The sequence below is a fragment of the Papio anubis genome, chromosome 2 (assembly GCF_008728515.1).
Source record: "Papio anubis isolate 15944 chromosome 2, Panubis1.0, whole genome shotgun sequence".
In the NCBI taxonomy this organism is placed as follows: Eukaryota; Metazoa; Chordata; class Mammalia; order Primates; family Cercopithecidae; genus Papio; species Papio anubis.
Window position 1 is genome coordinate 20,791,094 of NC_044977.1, and position 9,861 is coordinate 20,800,954.

A 9,861-nucleotide genomic window follows, 5' to 3' on the forward strand; every position below is an offset into this window, starting at 1 on the left:
CTTTGCCTGCTGCCATCCATGTAAGACATGACTTTCTCCTCCTTGCCTTCCATCATAAATGTGAGGCTTCTCCAGCCATGTGAAACTATAAGTCCAATTAAACCTCTTTGTAAATTGCTCAGTCTTGGGTATGTCTTTACCAGCAGTGTGAAAATGGACTAATACAGTGTGTAAGAAATTCTCCATGTGTTAAATTTTCTATGCGTTCTATCTGTTACCATTAGCATCAATACTTTAAGAGACCAGGTCTTGCTCTGTTGCCCAGGCTGGAGTACAGCGGTGCATCAGAGCTCACTGAAACTTCAAAACTCACGGACTTAAGTGATCCTCCTGCCTCAGCCTTCTGAGTAGTTAGGACTACAAGCATGTGCCATTTTTTTTATTTTAATATTTTTTTAAAGATGGGGTCTTGCTAGATTACCTATGCTTGTCTTGCATTGCTAAGTCTCAAACGATTCCCTGACTTCAGCCTCCCTAAGTGCTGGGGTTACGGGCGTGAACCACCCTATCTTGCCCCATGTATTCAATTTAAGATAGGCATTTCCCTCAAAAGCCAAGTTTAAAAACATATTTACTATTTTCATAGTTTTAATTACTTGCATTTTACTATTTGTATTTAATTTTCTGTATTAAAATCATACTTAATTCTGGACTTTTAGTGAATCATATCAGAAAAGCAAAACTAAAAACAAATCACAAGACAAAAATTCACTTTAATTCCTTAAAGAAAGCAAAAATGCTACATTGGTATTACAGTAGCATGCAGGACTTTAAAACACTTTTTAAAAGATTAGGAAACATCACTCAAGACTAAGCACTGAGTAACAGACCATGACATCTTCCAGTTCAAAACTGGCAGCAATGGTCTGAGAAACGCCCCTGCTCATTTTCTGTCTCCTTCACAAACCCTGCTTTCTGTAGTTTTGATGGACACATTAGGGACCAAATCAATAAGAGATTACAAAAGATACAGTCTCTGGGCAGAGAACAGGAGAATGCAAGAGTGCCGAGCTTTAACTCTTCCAAACACAGATTCACTGAGGGAACTTAATTTGGAAGCATCCTGGCAGCATCACATTTACATGATGTAGGGTTGGGTCACAGGGTTTTATAGCTAAAGGGAGGTGATCAAGTCTGATGTACAAATTAAGAAAATGAAGTCCAGAGTTACTTACCTATTTTCTGGGAAGTAACTCACTCTAGGACTACTAGATATGACTATTTTAAAATAAAAATATAAGGATTGCACAAAATCACAAAGATATATTGGCAAATATTTTCATATCTTACTAAGATGTTGAACCATAAAGTTTTGGAAATTTTTCCAAACTTATAACTGGATTGCCTCAGATCAGACAAGCAAAAAATGAAAAAAGTTAACTTAAACTTTCAGGTAACACTATTTATGCAAAGTTAAATGTCTGGATATTTGAAAAACACATGAAGAGATACCAATTTCTTTTCAGGTTTTTTAAAAAAATTAAGTAGCTTGACATTATGTGGACGAAACTTCTAAACATCTCTACATGGCCCTATTCCCTAAAGAAGAAAATTGGAAACAAGAAAAATACATCAACATTTGATACCTCATTAGATATGATGTCTTTTTTCCCCCAATAAATCTCCAGGGCAGGGAGGGAAAGGGGGAAAAAGGAAATGAGTTACTGGCTTGTGGGATCCGCACTCTACCAGCAGCTACTTGTCAGGAACATCAAGGGCTTGTTCCCAGTGGATGCATGCTCTTGATAACAGAGAGATCACACCAAGCCCTGGCCTGACCAGAGGGTCTGCCCACCTAGGACCCCACCTATTGTCATGTTTCACGGTATTTTATTGAATTAAAAAATATTCGGGTTATATCTTATTTATCATTTCTTCTCTCTCTCTCAAAGCCAAAGAAGAGGAAATATCAACAGAAGGGGACAGGTAAGGCCCCCAGTAAGGGAGGAGAAAGTAAGTGCCTTATCTGAGGTCCCAGTATGAGCAGGTGCCATGTCTGGGTAATTCACCATCATAGCCCCCAGCAACTTGTGGTTCTGACATAGGGTAACGCATAGTATTTGTTGAATGAATGTTGCCAAACAGGGGCTTGGGCCTCCGTTTCTTTATCCATACAATGTGCTGGATTCAATCATATATTAAACATTAAAGTTCATAGCCAGTGCCTAGCTCAGGGAATACATTCTGTATTCTTAAGTCTTGTTCAATTTCTACTGCACTATTTCTTCCAAATTTATTAACAGCCCAAGGCATTCTCTAGAAACATTGGAGGGGTAGTTCTCAAAGTGTGGTTCCTATACCAGCAGTGTCAGTATCACCTGGAAACTTGTCAGAAATGCAAATTCTGGACCTATTGAATCAGTAATTCTGGAGGTGGGTGGGTGGGTGGCTGGGGGGGGTGGTGGGCAGCAGTCTTGGTGTTAAGCCCTCCAGGTGCTCCTGATGTTTGATCAAGGTTGAGATTCTCTGCTAAGAGACAATTCAGAGCCTAATTTGATACTCAAATACAGCAACCAACTCAGCCCAGTGACCTCCACATTTATTCCCTGGCCCCTTTTTAAGTGGATTTTCCGTTTTTTTCTTTTACTGTTATGTTTTAAGGTTTTTTAAACACTGAACTCATAACCAGTTCTTTCTAGAAATAGGAAGCAATATCAATCTCAAGTAAATAATAATTCTAATGAACCTGAATTTCACATTAATTCTCATTGAAAATACTAGTCACCCCTTAATATTATAGTAAGTATAATTTAGAATTACTTTATTAGAAAATTATACATATATATTTATATTTTGAAGAATTTCATAAACATTCACTCTTATTTCATACATATAAATATACCTTCTATAAATATGTACATATAAAATAACTATTTTCTTATGGAATGTTATTTATGAGTACCTCCAACACTCCAACCTCCTTACCTCTACTTTTTTACTTTTAGATCCTCAAACAGCTCATTTGCAAGATTCTTTGGATCTACTAAGAATATCGTGCTAGTACTCAGTCATTGCAAAGTTTAAATACAAAACTTTTCTGCTTACCTAATTGTGTCTTGAGTGCATCTGAAATCTCAAACATTAGGGATGCAGGAAGTTTTACAGTAGTTTCATTAAGACCTGGAATAATAAGATGGACTGCAAGAAAATAGATGTAAATAAGATAAGGGGAAGAAAGTACATCATGACATAAAATGAAGCTAAGCACATCAGAGACTGCAAACTACGAAGCGTAGCACTTATTTTGCTTAGTAAATTTTAACCCAAACTTTAAAACATTGGAAAAAACATGACCATACATTTTAAATAGAATGTTTTTCATATTTAACCAAACTACTAAAATCCTCTGGCTTTTAACCCATAGACTCAAAATTGTAAAATGGCTGCTTAAGATGTGTGGTGAACAATGATCATTATCAATAATAATGATTTTTAAAAGAGCAGTTTGGTCCACTCTGTGGGGCAGGTAGGACAGGTGCCATCATTCCCACTGCACACGTGCTAGAGCTATCTCTTTAACACACCATGATAAAGATAGCGTGGCTTGGCTCCTAGCCTGGAATGGACACCAGCCAGGATGCTAAACAGTGAAAGGAAGTGAACCACATCAGTTAAACAGAACTACTCACACTGCAAAACTCCAGAAAAGCCCTATGCTCAAAAGATAGCCCGATTTGCTTAATCTAGGCATAGATTTCAAGATCTACTCACCTAGTATCACTCCTCCCAAGGGAGCTTTTTCTGGGGATTTAGTTGAATCCTTGTGAGTAACATTCTGAATCACTGTTGAAATACAAAAAGACTGTGTGAGGGGGTGGGAAATACGAGGCAGTAAGAAGCTAGTAATGTGAAGTCATCTGCGCTGGAAAAGCCTTGATCTAACTTTATTAATACAAAGCAACTCAGTGGGCTGGCTATGTAGCCAACAGAAGGGTTGGAAGGCATACCTTAACACCTGTGCCTTTAACTAATGAAAGGCTATTATTCTATCATAAGGTGTTCCTTTCTAATTACTGGAAAATTTTCTTCCTAACTCTATTCTCTGAAGCCTTCCTTTTCCCCAAATCAATCAGTACTAGCACAAAATGAGGTGACGACCCAGCAATAAAAGTTTAGAAAACTTATTTTCTCAAAGCAGAGTCTTGAGTAATATCAACACTGACTCTGTTTTGAGAATACACTTGGGATGTTGTGTTTTCTGAAAATGAAGAACTATTTTTTTAAGGGCTCTGTCCCTTCTACCAAGAAGCTTTCTGGAAATAATAGATTTTAATAATTTGAAAAACCAGAAGTCAAAACAAAAACAATCAGATACTGAATTGAAATGGTATTATAATTCTGGAAACCTGGATGTCTTTACTTTCCTTAAAGTGACCACTAAATCAGCTTTCATTTTCATTCATGAAAATATCCTATCAATGGATTTCTTTGGGTATGACAACTTAATCCTGGGCAAAGCTCCACATATTTAACTTGTTTTAAAAAATTTAATACTTGTAATGGTTGCTTTGTCCTTAGTTGTCTGACCAGTGTGACCAGCGCAAGGCTTGGCGTATTGGTAAAAGAGCCAAAATTATCCATTAACTTCCAATTTACTAGACCATTATATTTTCTTTGAACTTTTTCTTAAAAAAAAAAAATCAATAAAAAATTTGAGAAAATTTGTGCCATGTTTGATTACCTTAGCTAAAAGTATATTAAAGATTGCTCTAAACACATTTCCAGAGCAGACAAATTACCTTGCTTGATGATTGTTATTGGGATTAGCTTCCTTGGGACATATGCTGGCTGAAAAGAGAAGAAGAAAGTCAGCTTTCCAGTCACTGTGAATCACTTTCTGTTCTTTAAAACATATCAGAACTGGAAGTATCCCTTTCTTGTCTTCAACGGAGTCTCCTGTGACGCTGGTTTAATAGTTGCTAGTGGCGGGGCACGGTGGTTCACGCCTGTAATCCCAGCACTTTGGGAGGCCAAGGCGGGTGGATCACCTGAGGTCAGGAGTTCGAGACCAGCCTGGCCAACATGGTGAAATCCCCATCTCTACTAAAAATACACACACACACAAAATAGTTGGGCATGGTGGCAGGCACCTGTAATCTCAGCTACTCGGGAGGCTGAGGCAGGAGAATTGATGGAACCTGGGAGGTGGAGGTTGCAATGAGCCAAGATTGTACCATTGCACTCCAGCCTGGTTGACAACAACGAGACTCCATCTTAAAAAAAGTTGCTGGTTAGATTGTTAGCACATCCATCTGCCTCTACTTTATTGGATTCACTTGGTTTCCCTCATAAATATCCCCAGGTTTGACAGAAGCAATTTCTTCAGAACTCCCGTTAGTTCACTTTACTTAGAAACTGCAATGGAAAGAAACCAAATCTTCTGTATTAAATATTAGTTTATTTTCATTACATTTGAGATATGACACCACCAAATTGCTTTTACAGTTCCTCTCAAAAAGATGCTAAGCTATCTATTATCTTCGAAAACCAATCAAGATCAATTGTTTGAGTGTACCCAATTGCTGCTGCTGCTGCTGTTACTACAGCTACCACAACCACCATGAGCTCCCAACACCAAGCACTTATTGCTCAAGGAAGCAGAGCAAGGACTCCGATCCAGACATTTCTTATTCCACAGCTTGTACTTTCAACCATTCTGCACGTGTTTATACACAAGGGACCTCAGAATCAGAAGGATGTATCCCAGAGGACTCTGCTTCCTCTCTTCACCCAAATTACCTTAGAAGTCCCACAGGAGGTTCTGATGTCATAAACGAGCCTGAACTAGGGATGGGTGTAGACTTTAAAGCAGAGTCATTGCTAGACATAATCATGAGGCCAAAGATAAGACAGACTAGAGGGACACAGGGCAGGTGAGGAGAAAGGCAGAAAATTGTATACAGGAGAATTAGAGTTGAGTTGAAAGGGCAAGATTGATGTCCCCTTTCTGATACTTGGTTTAGCCTGTATACATGATACAGGTATGGCGGTATGGCGTATACTAGACCTGCTGATCATCAAGGAGGTGCTGAATATGAGCTGCTTACCAGATAGGTGTTTACCTGATTACCAAATCCCTTACAAGGGCCAACACCTAGTAGTGAGCAAAATATACTTTTTGACATACTACCATTTTCATAAGTGATATAGCCCTGGTAAAGAAGGGACAATACGCCAAGCTTACTGTTGGCTATTTTTCTTATATTAAGGTTCTTATGTTCTAAAAAACCACAACAAATAAAAGTTTACTATCATCAGATTATTTTTTTAAAGGGGTGTCTGCATGCAATGACTCAATGATTTCCTCCTTAGCAACCCAGCCTAAGGAATTAATCAAAGACGGTGTTTATTATTATAATTTAAAATAAATTTATTATCCAAAAGTAGAGGTTTTATTCAATGATAGTTCAAAAATTTGACTTGTATTTAACAAAATGGAAAAATGCAGAATATAAATAAGTACCAAGGGTACAAATTTGCATGCACAGTATAACCCAATTTTATAAATATGTGTATAGAAAAGAGGCCAGAGGGAAATAAATCACCATTTCCTTAAAACAGTGAGTTCTTGTAAGCCAAAATTAATTTCATTTTGTGTACCTTTCTATATTTGCCAAATTTCTAATAAGGGCAAATTACATTTATAATCAGAAAAAGTTATTTTAATCAACAATCTGTTTAACTACCACATATGCTTCTGTATGGCAACTGAGCTCATACACTATCGATAACTAGAGGAATGATGCAGATATAATTTAGACATACTCTTTCTTGGCAACAGGAGAGAAATAGTAGGAAGATAAGTATAACTTTCAGCGGGGGATAAAAATTACCAAACTCTCAGCTTTGCAGTTACATGGGCAGGAGGATCCCTTTTGGCTTTATTATAAAAAAAAATTAAATGTGAGCACTGCACAGAAATCCTTCCCCAGGGGAGAAAAGCTAGGCCCACCCTTGGCACTCTGCACTCACGAGCCCACCTTAAGAGAAGCCCCAGCAGCTCCTCTGCCTGCACTGTCTAGTTCTCACCTGCCCTGCTCCAGCAAAAGAGTTGCTAGCATATAGCCTCTAACTCCTCTGAGAATTTTTATTTGTCCATGTTAAAACAACTTGTATTTTTTGCTATTTTTAAAATCATTTCTTTTTTCATAATTGTATCTATTTCTGGGGTACGATGTGATGTTCTCATCTAAGTGCACAAGGCAGGATGATTAAACTAAGCGAATTACTATATCCACCTCCTCACTTTTACCGGTCATTTTTTTCTGGCGAGGCATTTGAAATTTATCTTTAGCAATTTAGAACTATACATCAATAGTAACTATGGTCACCCTGCCGTGCAATGGCACTGTAAAGCTTACTCCTCCTGTCTAACTGAAACTTCCTACCCTTTGCCAATATCTCCTCACTGCCCCCTTGCCCCTCACTCTCTGGTAACCACCATTCTACTCTCTGCTTCTATGAGTTTGACACTTCTAAGACTTTTAAATGCTTGGCGTGGCAACCTTCAACTACACGGGAGCTGCCAGGCAGGAGAGCCACATTATTTTTCTATGTACTAATTATCATTTTTGTTCGGGCTGTGGCTGCAGCTAGAGGCATTTGAATGGCCTGTCCTCTATTTGCCCTGTCACTTAGTGCACGTTTTGTTGAACGCGAAGTTGTTCCAAGATACTTAACACATTAGAGTAGAAAAGCATACATGTTGCTGTGCTGACTGAATGGCATTATACCAGTTTAATTTTCCTTGTCGTAATGATTTGTTTTGAACAAACAATTTTTTGAGAAGGACAAATGGAAAATATTCTGCTATTCACATGAATGGAACAAAGTTTCTGAGTTCTTACTCCAGTGTTCAGTTGAAGTGACAAGAACATATGTACAATATGTGCTGCCAAAAATTAAAAAATCATTTAGCTGCAGAATGCAATTTTGTTTTCTAGGCCTAGAAATGCTCTCCTGCTTAATCCACAATCCAAAGACGCACAAGGACTGTACTAATGAGCAAACAGCTGCATCTCTACAGGTGGGTTTTTAAAGGGCATCGGGAAAGTCCTGTGGCTCACCATGTCTCTGCCAACACCTCTACAATTTCCATTTGGAAATTCACAACGTGAATCCCCTCCTATGTCTTCTTATCAAATAAAAGGGCAGGGAAAAGTTTGTTAACCACACTCACTGCAAAATGAAGTACTGTGATAATTTCCAAGATGTAGTGTTTAACCAATTACAATCCAATTTTGATAGAACTGTTTTATGTACAATGTTTTAAAAAAATATTTCCTTGCCGTCCTTTCCTTACTTTTTCTAGGCTTGTTATTACTAACAACTATTAATGTATATCAGAGTCACAGGTGCAGACAGTGTGGGGCCTGGAAATGGGAAGGAGGCAGTGACAGCCCCGCAGGCTTCCGTACTGTTTTGGCTGGTGTGGCCTCAGCACAATACTGCTGCCCTCAAGACACCACTCTGGCAGCGATCTTCCTTCTTAGGCATTCCCTTGTTGGCTCTCTTTTCTCTACAGCTTGCCGATTCCCCCATTCTTGCTGCAAACCTCCACCGCTTCTTCCTTCCATAGTTCTCGTCTTTCAATGTTTACTAAATGCCAGGAAGTAAGCATATTTCTTTCTTGCCCTATAACAGATTTTTTTTTTTTTTCTCATTTCCAGATATCCTGTGCATTACAAACGCAGGTTGGGCTATGCCTTGAGCAGAAGTCTGGTTAAGATCATTTATTTTTACCGATTTTCTGGGACACTGCGGCAACTCATTGAGTTGGTGACACTCAATGAGGAGAGACTACTCCAGTGTGAAGGGTGATGCCCTGGAGACAAATGCAGCATGCTTTCCTGCCATGACTAGGGAAGGTGTATGCTTCTTTAGAAATACATGCAGCAGCAGCAGTAGCCGCTGCTACCACCACACATGACAAGGAACTTGCGTCTCACCCTGCATTACCCTACCTTCCTCCTGATAGTATATTGAAAATTAGCTGTAATAAAGTTAGTGGTAACTAAGGATGTTATTTTTTGTAGGTTTGTCCATTTGACATCTTCGTGGCATCAGATTATTATTGTAGGTTTAACATTATTTTCAGGCCCTGAGATAAAGAGGAGCTGTCCATTTGGGTAGTGGCTAAAAGAGTGGCTCAAAGTCAAATTTCAATGACTCAAGAGTCAAACCACATGAGAACTCAGGCATATTAGATTCTGGTTTTAATTCATTTTTAGGATGTTCTAATGAAAGTTACAAAACATACTGATTCAATCTAACATCTGGATACAAGTGAATCTAATGTCCTACTTTCAAAAGGCTTCAAATTTCTGGTCAACTGAGGAGGAATCAGACACTTAACTTCTGATGATATATTAATAGTTTGCCTACATGTAAGTTTTTCAAGTTTCTGCTTAAGACAAGGATTGCTAAGGATGGAAGGATGCCTCATACATTCACTGTACACAGTCATAAAGTGTGGCTGGGGACCGATCATAAAGGTAATCTCTCAGTTCACATCAATCATTTGATAATTGTTACATGTTAACAATTGGTACCACTTCTCTTTTTGGTGATAACTGTGGATTTCTTAAAATATGGGTGGGTCTCTGACGGAAAATAAAAAAGATAAAAACACATGTCATATTTTTGGAGAACACTGATTCTAGGAAGATTTAAATAATTAAATTTGCTTTTAAAAATCTGGCCGGGCGCGGTGGCTCAAGCCTGTAATCCCAGCACTTTGGGAGGCCGAGACGGGCGGATCACGAGGTCAGGAGATCGAGACCATCCTGGCTAACACGGTGAAACCCCGTCTCTACTAAAAAATAGAAAAAACTAGCCGGGCGAGGTGGCGGGCGCCTGTAG

The 9,861-nt window shown here is 38.6% G+C and overlaps 1 protein-coding gene across 16 annotated transcripts in view; it reads right to left on the minus strand.

Annotated features, from left to right (window-relative positions):
* Positions 1–9,861, minus strand: part of ABI3BP (ABI family member 3 binding protein) — a 248,598-nt gene that overhangs the window by 124,507 nt on the left and 114,230 nt on the right. For all 16 annotated transcript variants that reach the window (XM_031662974.1, XM_021933977.2, XM_031662969.1 and 13 more), the window contains exons 7-9: positions 4,740–4,788; positions 3,712–3,783; positions 3,046–3,138 (exon numbers count right to left, since the gene is read on the minus strand). In XM_031662974.1, coding sequence (XP_031518834.1) covers positions 3,046–3,138; positions 3,712–3,783; positions 4,740–4,788 — 214 coding nt within the window. The remainder of the gene's footprint in view (positions 1–3,045; positions 3,139–3,711; positions 3,784–4,739; positions 4,789–9,861) is intronic.